Source organism: Anomalospiza imberbis, chromosome 3 (genome assembly GCF_031753505.1).
Source record: "Anomalospiza imberbis isolate Cuckoo-Finch-1a 21T00152 chromosome 3, ASM3175350v1, whole genome shotgun sequence".
Lineage (NCBI taxonomy): Eukaryota > Metazoa > Chordata > Aves > Passeriformes > Viduidae > Anomalospiza > Anomalospiza imberbis.
This window is the reverse complement of record NC_089683.1, coordinates 99,854,874-99,872,012: the sequence shown is the minus strand read 5'-3', so window position 1 is coordinate 99,872,012 and position 17,139 is coordinate 99,854,874. Positions and strand designations below refer to the sequence as shown.

The 17,139-nt window shown below is 42.7% G+C and overlaps 2 protein-coding genes across 6 annotated transcripts in view; one reads left to right on the top strand and one right to left on the bottom strand.

Moving 5' to 3' along the window:
- Positions 1-9,042, bottom strand: part of ALK (ALK receptor tyrosine kinase) — a 408,209-nt gene extending 399,167 nt beyond the window's left edge. Inside the window, exon 1 of the mRNA XM_068186034.1 lies at positions 8,732-9,042. Coding sequence (XP_068042135.1) covers positions 8,732-8,797 — 66 coding nt within the window. The 5' untranslated portion in view covers positions 8,798-9,042. The remainder of the gene's footprint in view (positions 1-8,731) is intronic.
- YPEL5 (yippee like 5) lies at positions 855-13,230 on the top strand. 5 transcript variants are annotated; one of them, XM_068186049.1, is made up of 6 exons: positions 893-974; positions 4,131-4,264; positions 4,364-4,428; positions 4,601-4,756; positions 9,331-9,503; positions 11,063-13,230. In XM_068186049.1, the coding sequence occupies exons 5-6, from the start codon at positions 9,363-9,365 to the stop codon at positions 11,285-11,287; spliced, it is 366 nt and encodes a 121-aa protein (XP_068042150.1). In that variant the 5' UTR covers positions 893-974; positions 4,131-4,264; positions 4,364-4,428; positions 4,601-4,756; positions 9,331-9,362; the 3' UTR covers positions 11,288-13,230. The 5 variants fall into 5 exon arrangements, with proteins under 5 accessions (XP_068042151.1, XP_068042150.1, XP_068042148.1 ...); XM_068186047.1 differs by lacking the exon at positions 893-974 and adding an exon at positions 5,521-5,619 and having other exon boundaries at positions 3,880-4,264; positions 4,369-4,428; XM_068186046.1 differs by lacking the exon at positions 893-974 and adding an exon at positions 5,521-5,619 and having other exon boundaries at positions 3,880-4,264.
- Positions 13,231-17,139: the final 3,909 nt, after the last annotated feature.

Sequence of the window (17,139 nt, the reverse complement as noted above, 5' to 3'; positions counted from 1 at the left end):
CGGCTGACAGGTGCCTGGAAAATGGAACTTGGCAGGTGGGGAAGGGCTGATCCCTGCCATAAAGCTCCAGCTCTGGCTCTGGCACCGGCTCCAGACCTGGCTCCATCTCCAGCTCTGGCCCTGCCTCCAGTCCCCCCAACAGCTGGGCTGCAGCACTGAGCTCTGCCCTGACCCCTGTCCTCAGCACTGGTGGCAGTACTGTGTCAGTTCTGAGCCTCTCACTTCAGAAAGGACATTGAGGTGCTGCAGTGTGGCCAGCAAAGGGCAACAAGGCTCGTGAAGGGTGTAGAAAACACATCTTGTGAGCAATGGCTGAGGGGTTGCTCAGCCTGGAGGAGAGCCCACTGCTCTACACAGTTACCTGAGGGGATGCTGTAGGGAAGTGGGGGCCGGTCTTCTCTGACCGGTCTGCAGTGACAGGACCAGAGGAAATGGCCTTAAACTGAGACAGCGGAGATTCGGACTAGACAGAAAAAAATTGTCATTGTTAGGGTGGCGAGGCATTGGAACAGGTTGTCCAGGGAGGTCACCATCCCTGAAGGTGTTCAAGAGGCTTCTGGACATGGTGCTGGGTGGTGTGGTGTAGTGATTTAGGGGTTACTGTGGTAGTGCCAGGTGGACGATCAGACTAGATGACATTAAAGGTCTCTTCCAGCCTTGATGATTCGATGATTCTGTAATTCTATAACTCTATAATTCTGCCATTCTGTAATTCCGTGATTCCGTGACCCGGCGTACCCCGCCGGGCGCGGCCGTGAGGCGACCCGGCCCGGGGCGGAGCGCGAGGCGGCAGGGGCGGAGCCTCCGCGGCAGCGAGGGGGCGGGGTGAGGGCGGGGCCTCATCGCGCTGATTGACAGGCGGGGCGGGGCTACGGCGGGGCGGAGCCGCGCGGCCGATCCGGAGCGCCGGGGCCGTGGAGGGCGGGGGAGACACCGGGAACGGAGCCGCCGCCACTGCCGCTCCCCGCAGCCAGGTAACCGGGCGGGGGCTGCGCTCGCCCCACGCTACCCGGGGAGGCCGGGGCGGCCGGGGAGGGAGGTGGCGACCGCCGCGCCGCGGCGCTGTGTCTGTCGGGCCGCGGCGGAGCCCCGGGCGAGCCGCTCCGGTCCGGTCCGGCGACGGGTGCGGAAAGGGGCAGCGGTCGGCCCTGCCTGATCCGGTGCGTGACCCGGTGCGTTACCCGGCGCCGCCACAAAGCACCGGCCTTCCCCCACCGCGTCCCTTTCTCCGTCAGCGTCTCCCAGCGCCGCCCAGCCTTCCCGGCGGGGGCCGGCACCGAGCACCCCCTCCCCGTCGCCGCCGACACAACTTCCTCCCCCGGCCCGGCACTGGGCAACTTTTCGGACGGGTCCTTGTGCGGAGCCCCGGGCGGGTGGACGCGGGGCCGTGCCCGGGCCCGGTGCGGGAGCGGGGCCGGCGGGGCGGCTCGGGGATGGGGGGCGGCGGTGGGCCCCGGGCACGGCTCCTCGGTGCGGCGGAGGCGGCGGCGGTGCCTCCCCGTCAGCTGTTTCCTGCTGTTTGTTGTCAGGGCTCCTGCTCTCCCGGCGGCGGCGGCGGGGGGGCGGGGGGGGACGGGACGAGCCGGGCCGGCCCCGGTTGGCTGCGCGCGCCCCCGTGACGGCGCGCGGGCCGGGCCGGGCCGGGGACCGCCCCCGCGCGCGCGCGGCTTTGTGTGTGCGCGGCACCGGCAGCGATACCGGCACCGGGATCGGCACCGGCACCGGGATCGGCACCGGCACCCCCGCAGCGCCGCCCCCGGGCCCGGCCGCGGAGGTTACGCGGGGGTTGCACCGCCCTGCCCTGTCGCACGGGGGGTGGCGGCGCCGCCTGACGCATCGCCCCTCTCCCCGGGCGAAGCTGCCGCCTGCTGAGCGCCGGCCGGCGGAGCAGCCCCGTGTCCCCGCCGGGCAGGTGCCTCCCGCGGGGAGCTGTCGCCCACCCGGCCGTGGTGCTTGTTTGCTTTGTGGAGGTGCTCGCGGCTCGCTCGGCGGCGAGGCGCATTCGCCTGCTAGCGCTTAGGGGGGGGCTTTCCCCGTGGAAGTACGGATTCCCAGGGAGCTGAAATAGTCTGCCGGCGTTTTTCCGCTTTGGGAAAGGGTCTAAGTCAAAGCAAAAATAAATGTGAAGACTGTCTTCTGTCTGCTTCATTTGTTGCTCTGTGCACAACCCTCAGCTGTACTGTGCAAGCAGATGTAGATTAGATTAATCCAGCGTGTTTATTTAAGAATAAAGGCCGTGTTTTGGACTGATATCGCTGTAGAATTTAATAAGTTATTTGTCCTTGGTTTCTTTAAACAATAAACACGGGTTTAGGGTTAGATTGAGGGAATAACAAAGCAAGTACACACGGTCTTATGAGAGAGAAGCAGGGCAGGGCTCTTTCCAAAGTGGTACCACAGAACAACTCTTGATGTCAGCAGCTAATGGCTCTGGATTAACCATTATCTTAACTAATGTTTATGACTGAAAGGAAGGGAACTTGCTCCTCGGTTGTAAACATTCCCTCACGTGACGGTATGTAACTGCTATATATATATATATATATATCCTATATATTTTTTTGTATAGAGCTTCTTTCTGGATGGCTGAATTCAAGTCGTGTGTGTGACAAACAAAAACTGTCAGTTTTAAAGTGCTGCTCACGTTTTCTAAAGTAGTCTTTAAAAACACTGTGTGGAGGCTTCTGTCATCTGCTACTTTCACTTCCGTAGTTACAGAATTACTTAGAAATGCAGAGCTTATTGTTTGTAATATATTTTATTAATGACGAGTGAGTTTCAAGGGTGGTTGCCAAGTGTGTGAGGACAAATGAAACTGCATCTCAAAGCCCAGCAGAGCAAATGACAAGAATAGGCTGTATTTGTTATTTGTCACACACTGAGAGCTGTACACGTATTTATATGTCTGAATTTAACATGGTAATAATCACAAGCTTGAAGGGATGTTGTCCAAGTCAGGTCATTGGTTCATGTTTGTTTACTAACATTTGACCTGTGTTGAAATCTTGGATTGCTCAGCTCTCACTGAAATACGTAATTCCCTTAAGCAAGATTGAATTTAAAAATTACTTGTTAAATGTGTAGATGAAATGCCTGTACACTGTGGATGTTTGTTAGCAAGGTGATCTCTAATTTTGGAGCCTTTACCTACCTTTAGGACCTTTCTAGTTAATATAAAAATCTCTTGGTGATGTGCACTTAGTGTATTAGCACCCTTTCTGCCAGCTGGATGTCGCTGGTTTGGATGATGGTTGTCTTTACACCATTTCTTAAAAAGCTGTTTATTGGATTTCATTTTTAATGACTCATCAAATCAGTGATGTCTTTGGATGAAGTTTTTTATCATTTCAGCACTAAAATTAATGAAAGCAGAAAATGTGTAGTTTAGCTTTCTGAAAGTTGCAGAATGGATTCACAGACAAAAGTTGTCTCAATTGCTTAAGTAATATAAGAATAAATCTATTAGAAGGAAATGCAGCTTTCTTTAAAACAGTGGAGTAATCAGGAAGGGGAAGGGAATAAAATGAAGGGAAAAAGAAGCAGGGAAGCAGGTCTATTTGTTGGTTTTGGATTCTGTGTAGTGGTGGGAAAGAAAATTAATCTGAGTCTGATACCATTTGTAAACTAATACTTTAATATGTTATCTAGCAGGAGTATTGTGAGGGTTTAAGTTACCGTGTGGGAGATGCTGAGATAGGGGGGCTGTATGAGAAACAAGCACCCATCTGTGTGCCTCTGCTCTCTGTAAACATGAAACAAAGTACCCTGGATTAGTGTTTGAGTGCACCAATATGACATAAACAAATTTAAATGGCAGTGTCCCAGTGCTCACCTTACCTAGGAAAAAATGCAGTTTGCTATAGGAAATTATACTACTGCAACCTGCAATACAAAATTATACTGCTGCAACTTGCACAAGGGCGTTTTCATCCTGCAAGGCAGCTTGTATGTTGGTGGGTGCTGTGCCCTGCATCTGGGCTTTGCCAAAGCCTCTTCTGTCATTGGACTGTATTAAGTTCCCTTCACAGTTTGCTGCAGTAGCTAGATGGTTCTAAAGAGCACAGTATGCTGGTCCAGTTCAGTTTCTCTCCACATTTGGCTACATGTGGTGGTTTCAATTCTGCATGTAGGCAGAGGCCAGGCCTTGTTTACTTGGACAGTCACAGAAATCGGTGGTGGACATTGAATCTCCGACCTCCTAAGAGACTGACCACGTGTGTAATTTTGGATGTGCCCCCACCTGTGAGCAGGGAAACCTGGGAAGGTAAGGAGCAAGTTTTATTTTTTCCCTGTATGATTCTTTAACGTTCGGTCTTCTGCAGCTGTGCTAAGAATTCTCTTTTCTCTTTTGTCCATCTCTGAGATGAGAAGAGGAAGCTGAAGCCCAGTTCCTGAGATGCCATGATGAATTTTTAGCCTGGTTCCAGGGTAAGTACATCTTGAGAATGTTTCAGTGTGCTTAGAGGAATGCATAACCCTTTTTCAGAGGGTAGAGAATGCTTATTTGCTTACAAAGGAAAATGTTTTTAGTTGGTAAAATGGTGCAAGAGAGATGGTCACAGTTTTTTGTCCTTTAACTAGCAGCTGTTCTCTATTGTAGATGTGAACGCAGTAGATGGTGCTGAAGCAACACTGAGGCTCCTCCAGTGAAATATCCACAGTCCAGTGTGTATAGAGAAAGTGCTTGCTGGCTCTCCCAAGTGTTGACGGTCCTGTGTCTTCAAGAGATGCATTCCAGGACAAGAAAACACTGACTGTTAGTTTAAAAGATGTTAATAAATAATTCTTTGTATTACTTTTTCATTCTTTATTGATGGTGAAGGTAGGCAGATGAGGTAGTACAAATACCAACCAAGTGGTGCTTCAGGTGTTTTGGGTGTGTGTGCAGATAGTGGTCAAATTTAAGCTGTTGAATGTCAGCCCTTTGATATGGTTGTTGCTCAGTGTTGCTGAAATCAACACGGAAAGTGTTTGGGGAATTTGGGAGCTACTGCTCTGGGCATACACATTATAGCACTCAGCCACAGTGCCTGTGTTTCCTTTCTGTCCAGGTACTCACTGGGAGAAGCATGCAGGGAGAAAGCCTTTCACTGAGAGATTGAGAAGTGGTATCAAGGTTTATGCTGTCAGAATAATGTACTGTCAAAATCATGCACTGTCAGCAAGCCTGACCTGCTAGGTCAAATGAGCTGTCATTGATTGCTCTCCTAAAGGTCCTCTCAGGAAGGTCGTCTGGGTACAGAATAATGGAAGTGTCATCATCTCTCAGTTTATGAAGTATCCCTCTCTTGGAATTGGGAAGATTGGACAAGCAATAGATACTTTATATCCTATTAAGGAAAGTAAATAAGTCTACCTTTCTTACATTGCAGCCATTCAATTAATATAATCACTTGTGTTTGGTAATTTGCATGAAGGCAAGAGCACTAGAACTTCATCACTGATACATACCCAGTAAAGAATGCTTAGCTGATTTTAAAAGTGAAATCATGGGCCAAAAAAAATCTGTTCTTTCCTCAGCATTTGGTTTTGTGAATAACCAAGATCCTGGTCCACTACTTCCGAAAATTCTGCTGGTAGCATGATGGAATTGGTGGGCTAGTGTCACTTTCTGGAGCTGTAAGTAGCACTAGGGAACCTGACTGGTTCTCTGGACCAGTGGAAGTTATTTTCTGTGTTTTTAAGTGTAAGTAGTGGATGAATGGCCAAGTGCACTTATTGTATTTTCTTTCCCCTGTTTGGAGGATCTTAAGCTTTAGAAATGCTTTTGTGTTTCACATTCTTTGGCTTCTCCTCATTTAAGAGAGCCCTCCCACTGCCTATCAAAGCTGCCTATAAGTGGCTTTTTCAGATCATTTATGCATGTGTGAACATAAATAGACGCCCGCACCTTTCCCATTGGTAGTGAAACTGTAGGGAAAAAAATCTGCACAGTTAACTTGGCTGACTTTGTACACATCACTTCTGTTTGTAAGGGGCAGCCTGAGAGCAATGGAAAATTGCTTTCCCCTTGTTCTGTTGTGCTTCTGATTTTTCCTGTGTGCAGTAAGTATACCCTACAGGATTCAGCATCCTTACATAAAGAGAGAGGAGTCTTTATCCACAGCAAGTAACTTCTCATTTGGTCTTATAAGTGAATGCTATGTTTTTAGCTTGGGGTAAGAAAAAGGAAGGGGAGACCATGAAATGATTCCAAATTGAAATCAGTTTCTCTATTTTACAGGAGAGGAAAAAGCAGAATTTCCATGTTAGGTATTTTAGAAAATCCATTATAAAGTGTGGTATTTTAAGTCTGCATTGCTAGCAGTCATTTTGTAATTTTTCCCTAATTTTACTACTGTGAGCAGTAACATAAAGACTAATGTAAGGTGACTAGTTTTATAGTGTTTCAGCTGGGCCCTTACAAATTCATTGAATTTAACAATCAAACCTGAGGTCACAGGTAAATGTAGCCTGCTTTGTATTTTGACTGAAGTCTACCAGGTGGTAGTTAAGTGTAGAGGTTACTTTGAAAAAGTTAGACACTGGTAACCTTACAGTATTTTTGTAGTTTCTTAAGAAAACATATACAAAATCTACATTGTTTTGACTGTTACAGTGTTGACTGTAAAATTTAATTTTCTAAATTTTTTTAATGTGTACTATTTCAAGAATATAGATTTCCTTATGCACTGTGTTCTGAAAAAAATATGTTCTGGTACCAGTTGGTTTGTTAAGATTCTGCTGTGACTTTAGGTTACTTTCAGCTCTTTAAGGTGACATAATTATGTGAGGATTTTAGGCCTTGTATTAGTAGGCATATTTTTCAGCCTTACGTCTTTGAATATATTTATTTATGCATTTATTTTAACTTTTGAGATATTTGGGACTCAAGACTTCAGTCCATGCCATAATGCTATATCCAGAAGTAATACATTTGTATGTTGCTGGGACTTCTAACTTGCTTGTTAGAATTGCACTTGTGCTCCCTTCTGAAGTATTTAATTTCCATTTTTAACGTCTCTGGGCTACTGCTTTTCTGAGGGCACTGACATGAATTATGTTTTTAGGGAGGTGATGCACTTGCATTTGATGTGTTAAGGTGCATTTTTCAAAATGTCATGCTGTGCAGGATCAGTCCGTGTAAAGGATCTGTTCTGGACACCAAGCTCTGTGTTTGTGTTGCTCTTGGTGAGATAGGGACAGGTTTGGATTTATGTTATGTTACCTTCTAAAAGTACTGACAGGGTGGGCATTGTGTTTACTCTGAAAGAAATACCCCTTTGGATGCTGATTCCACATTTACTGTAACTTACGATCAGTTAATTGTTTTGAATCCACAATACAATCAGCACAAATATAACATTATCCAAAATTAGGAAGGCTGGTACATGGACCTAGGCCAAGTGCCTTATGGGCATATGTGTTACATTTGCCTTAATTGCTTGTATTTGTGGTTTCTTCTGGCTGGAGACTTTTACTGATACTTGTTTACTCACATTTACTGTCTGTTGATTTTCCTTCATTCTGTCACTAGTCACATTTTAATTTTTTGCCTTTAGTTGCTGGGAAAGATAAAGGCATATTAGAAAGGTATAAAGCTTAGAGAAATCTAAATGAAAATGCTTTCTGTATTTTGAGTGGAATCACACCTCTAACACTCAGACCTGTTTTATTTATCCTTTGAAGACGAGAAATGGGTATTATATTACCTTTAAATGGAAGAGTCATGATATTGCTTTTAATTTTTATGTATCCTTCAGATGGGATACAGAAGATTAATAGTAATTTGAAAAATCTGAAAGTAAGGGACCTGAGCTAAAATATCTCTGTTCAATAGTAGGAACCTTTTTTGTTGCCTCACATTGTAAGAAAACAAAGTGTGAAATAAAGCAATTGGAAAAAAATCATTATGTCAGTGATTTTTGATTTTTAGATGTAAAAATGGTATGTTAAGGTCTGTGTGTGCAGGTGCAAGTTTTAGTCCATTTGCTTTGTGCATGTCAAGAGTAGGCTTTAAGAAACTGATCCCCTAAAACTTGAAATGAGTTTAAATTAGGTATTTTTGCTTCTTAACAGTGTTTGACTTAGAATATTCAATTAGATAAGCACAAAATTTGATTGACTTCTCTATGAACGGCACAGTCTCCTGCTCTGAAAAGTAAAACCCACACAATTCTATACTGCAGTGTGTCAGATTTACATTGCATTGCTCTGCGTGACAAAAGCAGAGACAATACATTTTTCTGATTCCATATCTGAAGCATAAATGGAGGTACATTTAACTTGTTTAATTATAGAAGTTTAGTCATAAAACTTCTGCAGTTGAAAGGGAAATATCATAATTCAATTCCTTTGTCATGTTATATCATCCTTTGTGATTTAAGTTGTCAGCTATGTGTTCTGTGCCTACTCACTAGTTAACTTTGAGTAATTTATGTTAGTTGGTGTGAAGTTGGTGAGACACTTTAATTTTCCTAAGCAGTGAAGAGGCTGATTTATCAGGCACTGCAGGTCATCTGCGATAAAGTTTTTAAGCTCTGTTTTTTTTTTCTCATTGGAGTTGCTGAGGTATTTTAGTGATGAGGCTTTGGAAATACCTTGGATAAATGACACAGTATTTTATATTTGGATTAGACAACTTTAATCATTTGTATATAAAACTGTCTGGTGTAAAGACTGGGTGTATTGTTTATGATGTGCAATAGCATCCAAACCTTTCCTAGGTTGGTGTGTATATGAAACAAAGAAGTGTCAAGTCAAATACAGCAGGCAGGGTGCTATACCAACATTCTGAGTGGTGGTGTTGTGTGATCATGTGTCATAAATTGTGCAAAGCTATGGGGAAGTGACATAATAAATATGTATTATAAAAAGTGGGGGTAACTTGGGAAAATTAAGCTATAATTGTCTTGGTGACTCAGTGTAATTCTCAGTGCTTCATTTCTTAGTGCTGACTAAGATGAGTGAGTTGTTGGGAATGTTCTGAAATAGAATTTCAGTATTGTGTTAAAGGAAGTGGCAGCTTCTGAGTTTAAGAACTGCAGGGGCCAGTAGAGGGTCTGCAAAAGTCTGAACTGTGTTTTAAAGGTTTCAGTCTGTGTTTTTCTCATTTAATGTAATTAGTTTGTATTTAAGTCATCTTATTGGTAAAATGGTCACTTTGGGAAATAACTTGTCTTGATGAGAGGCAGACTGTAAGTTCAGCAATTCACCAACAGAGGAACAACTTTGAGCAATCATTAGCTGATTTGGTTTGAAGAATATTCTGCCATATATATGGGATGTTTGGGAGTTTCAATTTTTTTTGCTGTAATGTTTTTTTTATATGATGTTTCTTTTTGCTTTCAGGTCTTGAGTATAAACTTACATAAGTTCTAAAAATGGGAAGAATTTTTTTGGATCATATTGGTGGCACTCGCCTGTTCTCCTGCGCCAACTGCGACACAATCCTGACCAACCGCTCCGAACTCATCTCCACTCGTTTTACAGGGGCCACAGGAAGGGCCTTTCTTTTTAACAAGGTTGGTAAGAAGCTGGAGGAACTGCTATTTACTTTTGAAAAATGAGTTTGTGGGATATGAATCTGTCATAAGATCGAAAAAACTTCTTGGATAAAGTGTTGTGTAATTACTATTTTAACTTTTTAAAAATTTTGTTCTGTCTTTGAAGTCAAATTTGACATTTACTGTTGATGGGAAACTTAGCTAAGTTAGTTTTGTCTGAAATACCGAAAGACTATAAAGAAAACTGTGTATATAGAGGCACCAGGCCAAAATTGATGGAGTTTTAACTTCAGAGACTTCTGTAATATGAACCTCAAATTCACTCTGAGAGTATCTGGTGTCTGTCAAAGGGTTCCAAAGGTTTTTTCACTTTTATGCAGTTAAAGAAAAAGTCCAGATAATATTTTGTTTAATTTCTGAAATGCATTTAATTTAACAGTAGTCTGGCAACTTAAGTTGCCACAATCAATCACAATCTTTTTTACATGCAATAATACTCTCGTTTAATTTAAGAGTTTTTAATTTATCCGATTCAATAGATCAAAATATAGAAGTCATAATTTTTTAGTGAATTGTAGGATTATTTATTAACCTTGCATAAAGACTTGTCCATTAGATTAATTGAAAAAAATTGTGATTGTCCTTTGCTTTCTTGCAGAGTTCCTGGTCATATAATGCTTGGTGTATTTTAGTTTTGTTTTTTTTCTTATAAGCCATGTGGCCATGGGCAGAGTTGATAGAGGCATCAATAGTGTCTTAACTATGTTTTGCTCTGGGACTTCTGGTATCCTGAATCTTATCAGTAGTGAGAGATTTCTTCCTCATCCAATAAACTCTGGATCCTGGAGTTCAAATTTTTTTAATGTCAAATAGTGGGGTTTAATTACACTTTGAGTTTTTGCATTTCTGCAGTCAGAAGCTGTACATTTGAACCGGTCAGGTGCAAAGCTGAGAAAGTAGTACCGTCCCATCTTTTAGAATCTGCATATCAGCAGTTTGGATATTGTTCTGGCATCAACTTCTCAATGAAGTAAACACCCTGGTTTTGTGGTGCTGCTGCAAAAGAAGTTAAAAGTATATTTAAACTGCTGATATAGCACACATAAAGTGCATGTTTCGTGTCTACGTTCTCAGCCACTGACCCAGGCTTTTTCTTAGTTAATTATTTCAAAAGCACCACGAGATTTTTGAGTAAGTACCTCTTTTAATATTTTGTTTCTGAGTTCTGGGACTTGGTGATCACATCAGCTGCTAGAAATGGGTTGCATATATTACAACTGGATTAATATAAATTTACAAGCTGTTCACTGGGAGATTCTCACCCAGAGTTGAACACAGCCCTTTTGCATATTTTGTGATAGCAATCGTGTCTCTCAGTTAAAATGTGAGGGTTTTACATCGTTGTGGAGCACATCTTTAAGGTGTTACCCTCTCACGAAGGAGATTTTTAACACTGCAGTTTTCTGTTCGTGTGTGGTGCCACGGGCTCTTCCCTTCTGACATGCTGCTAGTCATTTAGCAGGTTTCCCCTAGGCAGACTAATCCTCTGAGTTCCATGTGTGCTGTGTTTGTCCCAGGTGGTCAATCTGCAGTACAGTGAAGTTCAGGATCGGGTCATGCTCACCGGCCGCCACATGGTCCGGGACGTGAGCTGCAAGAACTGCAACAGCAAACTGGGCTGGATCTATGAGTTTGCCACTGAAGACAGCCAGCGCTACAAGGAGGGCCGCGTTATCCTGGAAAGAGCTTTGGTCCGGGAGAGCGAAGGCTTCGAGGAGCACGTTCCATCCGACAACTCCTGAAGAGGCTCCAGTCTCTTCTCAGGTTCTCTTCAATTGAAACTCCAATATAATAAAATCAACAAAAAAAATCTGCTTACATACACTGTCACCTTAGCATCAGAGTCGGATTCATGGACTACAAAGTGGGAAAGATTGTGAGAATATTTCAGATGGAACCTTACTTTCTTTATTCCTTTTATATTTTACTTTCCCTCCAGCAGCTGTTTGTAGAAAGAATGTTTTGCAGATGCTGTAACTACTTCTCTCTTTCGTTTACATCTGTTAGATTTGAGATTGTATCTGAAGGTACAGTGGGCTAAAAGGAAAATATTTGCAGGATTTGTCTTTTGTTGGAGAGAAATTCAGTGAAGTTTTTTTTTTTTTTTTTTTTTTAGTTTGCACAAACTGATGTCAGCATCAAGTTATTTTAAAATTACAGGTTTTTTTTTAAGGTATATTCCAACTTTTGGCTTAAGTTTTTAGTTAGGTTTTTGGTTTTTTGGGTTTTTTTTTACCCAGCCTTTTCACCTGGTTTGCTAGTTAAAGTGAAGAGATCCGAATTTGTGCTGAGTGCTAAAGGTTCAGTGTTGGTACAGCTTGGGCTGGCCCATGTGCCATATTCTTGTTGAGGTTGATTGGTAGCACAGAGCCCATTATTTCTTGTCATTCTTGACCCAAAGATGTCACCATTCCTTGTTTATTCGTGAAGTCCCATTCACCATGTAAACTGGTGTTAATTGGAAACTATCCTTGAAATAGGGTGAAACTGCTTGGCTTTTTTTAACTTTAACAGATGTAACTTATGAGCATAGTAATAATATAAAGTAATAGCTGTCTGTTTAGTCCTGCATTGCTTACAAATTCAGCTGTGTTCGTAATGATAGGGATCCACTGAGAAACTACTATTTCAGTAGTCTTTTTTTTTTCTTTTCTCTATTAATCTCATTAAGTTAGACAGGGAATTGCAAATCTTAATTCTTCAAGTGGCTTTCTTTAAACCCAGAACCTCCTATGTTAAACACAGCTGCTGTGTAAAAGGAGAAGATTGCCAGCATGTTTGTTCATGCGTAGAGTTATGCAATCTGCATCTCTTGAAAAGATTAACTTAAACAGCTTGTTTTCAAATGCTGCTTCTGGTGTTGAAACCTTTATCTTTCAACTTTGTTGAACGTTTTCATTGTGATGTTATGTTTTTATCTTTCTGGGCAGCAGTACACGTCAGCCTAGTAGTAACTAGTGACTTGGATTCCTGCTTTGTTCTTGTAGAGGTCAGCTCTGTTTAAAACAGTGATCTTGCTTGCCTTTTTTAGCAAAAATGCTCTTCATTAACTTAACTCAAGGGTGCCCAAACAATTTCATTGTGTCTTAAGCCATAAGTTAGGATCTCAAGGGCTGAAATTTATTTGAATGTTAGATATGTATGATTTCTTATCCAAGATTTGAGTTGGTTGTGGTTTTTCTTTCTTATTGGATAAATTGTGGTCAACGTGAATTAAGTTACCCACAGATGTAGGAAAGGGGGGAACCCCACCCAGCCAAATGGATCTGGGTTCTGACCTTTCAGAGTAACTTTTCTCTAGCCACAGCTCCATATCTGAAACTAAGATGTGGAGGGTGACTATGCAGAATATTTTTCTTAATTTTTTTTGGTTGCCAAGTGGCAAGTTGGACACCCCTGACTTGAATCTACTGCCTCTTTCATGTAAATGTAGCTTTCTTCTAGAAATGTCTCATAGAAAGAAAACAGAGTAGATCACATACCAGAGCTGTGCTTGAATCAAGCTGCTTAAACAATAGTGTACTTGTGCCTCAAATGAATCAGTTTTTGCACTGAGTACAGTAGTACCCCATTATCTTGTACTTCTGTCCTTCACAGACCCTGGAAGCGCCATTAGCATGGTTCTCTGCAGTACTTTTCTTGTACTTCTGACATTACAGTACAATAAAGTATGTTTTGTCCTGAACTGATATTTGCTGTCCTTTTAGAGTTATTGTCATAGAGTCTGTCAGCCAAAATCACATAACTCATCTTTCATTCCTTGTGTTAAGTTTCTGCAGCACAGTGACAAGCTGTTGATGAGCATCCTTTTCTGTATTGGTGGTAAAAGAGTTCTGTTGATTTTGGAAGCTGCCAAGTAGAGCTTCATGTATACCACTTGGATACTTGAAAACCTTCAATTTACTCCTGTTAAAGAGAAAACAAGAAATTACTCATTTTATGGAATTCTGGGTGCCAAATGTCTTTCCATGACTTTGAAAAGACAACAAGCTAAGCAAAAATTCACCTTCTGCAAGAAACTTGAGGTTTTGGCTTCTGAAATGGCTTGGGAATTAATGAATTTGGCATTATATATCTGGACTTCTGTGACTTTATCCTTTGTGTTCAAATGTTAGGCAGAAACCTGCCAACAGCTGGTCAACTTCTGAAGCTGAAGATCCGAGATAAAAGAATCATTCTGTTGCTGTGATGGAGACTGTGGCTCTTATTCTAACTTACATTAAGACCATTTTGGTAGAATGTTGCTGTGAGATGCTAAAAATTACTTTTAACAAAGCCTATGATTTGAAAAACGCATGTGAGGTGAATTCTTCAAAATCCCATGAGGGATAAAGCAAGTTCTATGCAGCTTTAAAACAGTAGACTTTGGCTTGCTGTTTTAGCTTACATGCTGTTCCCTCCTGTATCACTTTTGATGACTCTGGGAGAGTTTAGCCTCCTATATTTTGGCTGCTCCTCCTTGAGTCACTTGGTGTGTGAACAAGGATAAGTTATATGTGGGGAACAAGGCCTTTGGTTACAGCACATCTAGAGACAGAGGAGACATTGCTATTTGGCATCAGCTGCAATTCAGTAGTAGTGCAGTAGCCAGGGATTCTCAAACGAGGGCTGGCACAGGAAAATGTGCCACTACAGTGATCTTTTGCCTGGCATGTGGTGGGGCCTGAGGTAAAGAAGGGAGCAAGGAAAGTGCAATGCACAACAGAGTGCACCTTGCATTCCTGGGTCAGAACTTTAGGAAAAAAAGTTGGCAGATCATTAGTGGATGAGTGGGTAAGGAACAGGTGAAGCTGCAGTTGAGGACACAGTTGCCAGGTACAAGGATGAGGTGGCTGGGAAGGCTCTGGCATTGATATGGGAAGAGGCTAGCTGGTTGATGAACTCTATTTTAGACAAGAAACACAAGCTGTGATGCTGTAATACCATTCTGCAAAAGCCAGAAGTAGTGTATTGTGTTTCCTTCTTGGGCCTACCTTTACTTAGAACAACAATAAATTTTAAAAATCCAGTGATGCTTGTTTTCCTGTGGATCTCAAGGGCTTTGCAGACTCCTTGATGCCTGACAAGGATGAAATGCTTCAGTTTGCTTGGGGCACTGATAAGAATTGCTCTCCTATCCTGGTTTTGCAGGACTTAAAAGAACTAAGCAATTTTGACACCCTTCTCTTTGCAACCCAGAGTTAAAATTGCCCAAAAACTTCAAAAGATTGCTTTGAGTGATGCGGAGGAATATGATCTGGTAGATAAAGTTCTTGTGCAAGCTTTTTTCTTGCAGAAAATCTGAAATATGGCCAAAGTAAGTGAGCTTCTGTCTGTCTCATTACATGTTGTGTGGCAAAGACCTCGAAAAGCTGCTAAGGAGCCTGGTTTCTGCAAGTCTGGAGTTCTTCATGGTCTCATAGTTACTTCCTTCCCTACCCCTCTCTCATGTAAGAATTTCTGGTACATCTAGGAAAGTGGAAAGGGAGAAATCTCACATTTGCCTTCCAGCCTTTTTTTTACTGATAGTGTTGCTCTTACTTTAATGGATTTCTGTGATCTCAGTAAAACTGCTGCCAGGCTGGCAGAATATTAGTGACTTTATCATCTCTCATCCCCAAGTCTAGGCAGAAGTTGTTTGGGAGTGATGCTTGACTGAACATTGTACTCTGGGTAGAGGTGATGTGAAGGAAGACCTTATTCACACCATGCACAGGATACTTCCATTGCTGTGCTGCATCTCTTTCTTTCTGGTGCTATTTTAAGTGTGATTTGCTTAAGTTTGCATTGCAAGTCCTCCTTTTAAAAAGGAAGTGACTAAGAGACAGCAGTCTGTGCCTCTTAAACATGGCATTTCCCACTGAAGGACCTGAAATACAATTTGGTACAGAGTGCTCTATGTGCTGCTCATTTGGAAGGGGCAGCTGTGTTCCTGTTTGACTTGTCCCTGCAAAAATAAACCCCAGTGCTTGTCTAAGGTATGGCTAAATATCTCCCTGCAAGGGAGTTAGGATAGGGAGGAGAAACTCAGGTGAAAGATTGTGTGTGTGATTTGTGTCAACTAAACTGGTCACTGAAGCAGCAGAGGTGGGAGAGATTCTGGAGGTAAGGTTGCACCTTTTCTTTTTGCCTTGTGTGGGTTCAGGGAAAGTGGAAATCACTTGGGCATTGTGGAGGATCTAAGGTCCCCTGATGAAAAGTGGAGTGGGAAGTGCAGCACCAGGGCTAATTTTGGTACAGGCTCTGTGTTGTGTTTGGATGGAGGCAGCTGGAAGGTATTTGTCCTTTGAAGTAGGCTCTGTTTTTGTTCTCATTAGCTGAAGCATTTATTACTATCAGGAACTTGCATTTGTATAGAAGTGGAAGTAGGAGAAAGAACAAAAGACTATGGTAATAATAGGGGTTTTTTAAGCATGAGGGGTAAATGGGAGAGAGAAGGATGTTCTGATCTTGTATTTTGACTCTGCCCAGGAGAGAGATGTGTGTTTTCCTGACATCAAGATCCAGTGCTGTTTCTCTCTGAGACTTGGTGATGTTTAGATACAGGATTTTGCTTTGTCCTTTTGTAAGCATTTGATTTGACAGTTGTAAACATTTACAGGTGTTTGAAACAGTAAGTTTACTGGGTTGCAACAGACTGCATGCCATGGTTGTTTGCACACTAATGGCAGATGTTGAAATAGATGTAGTTAGTGGAGTAGGGAGATCCCTTTTCTGTGAGGGGAACACGAAGCAGAATGGCTCATACAAGGCTGCTTAACCAAAGAACTGCCTGGTGGCTTTCAGCTGTCTTTAGAGACAGCAATCTTCCGTCCCTGGAAGACTTTGAAAACTAACATTCCAGGCACAGGTATATGGTGAGTATAAAAATGAAGAGGGAATTTGTTATTTTCAGGGGTAGATCTTGACACGTGCACAGTCAAAAAAGGTGGGATGCTCTGAATTTATTAGTGAGAACTCAGGTACATCCCATGGACAGAGTGCAGAGAGAGCCTCTGTGGTTATGCTCCTGTTGGTATTTGGCCAGCGGATCTTTCCCCTATCCTACCCATTTTTATTGTCTTTGATCTGGTCTGTAGGGATTATTGCACCTTCCCTGTAGAATTAATGCATCTTAAGGACTTGGGGAAGTGCCTGCTTTTGGCAATATTAGACAGTCATTTCTACTATCCTGTACTACACTAGTACAATGGATTAGTTGTCACAGCTCAGAGGGATCCCTGGATTGTCTATTCCATGTCTCCCTGCTGAGGAGGGATTAGCTTAGTGATGTACTCAATGAGAGTGCATTCTTGGGATGGAGTTCCTCAGCAGGATTTCTTATTGTAGCTGAAAGTACATCAGAGAGATACAATTTAGGTCACGGAAGTAGAACACTTGAAAAATGCCAACTTTCCAGTGGCTGGGTAGCACATGGTTATCCTGTCCCTGCATACGTGCAGCTTGGGGATGAAAGTGGCATGAGATCTACAAGAGCAAGGATGGCACCATCATCACCCTTTTATATGGTATGCATTGAACTTGTCGCTACAGCCTCCATCCCACCATTCCTAACTCTGGACTGCTGGTCTTCTTATTACTTTTGTTTCTAAAGGCAATTTGAAAATTAACTTTC

Bases quoted from the DNA above. Each gene is read 5' to 3' on its own strand.
- YPEL5 (XM_068186050.1), top strand. From the start codon at position 9,363: ATGGGAAGAATTTTTTTGGATCATATTGGTGGCACTCGCCTGTTCTCC. The intron at 9,504-11,062 runs GTTGGTAAGAAG...TGTTTGTCCCAG, and splicing joins GGGCCTTTCTTTTTAACAAG to GTGGTCAATCTGCAGTACAG.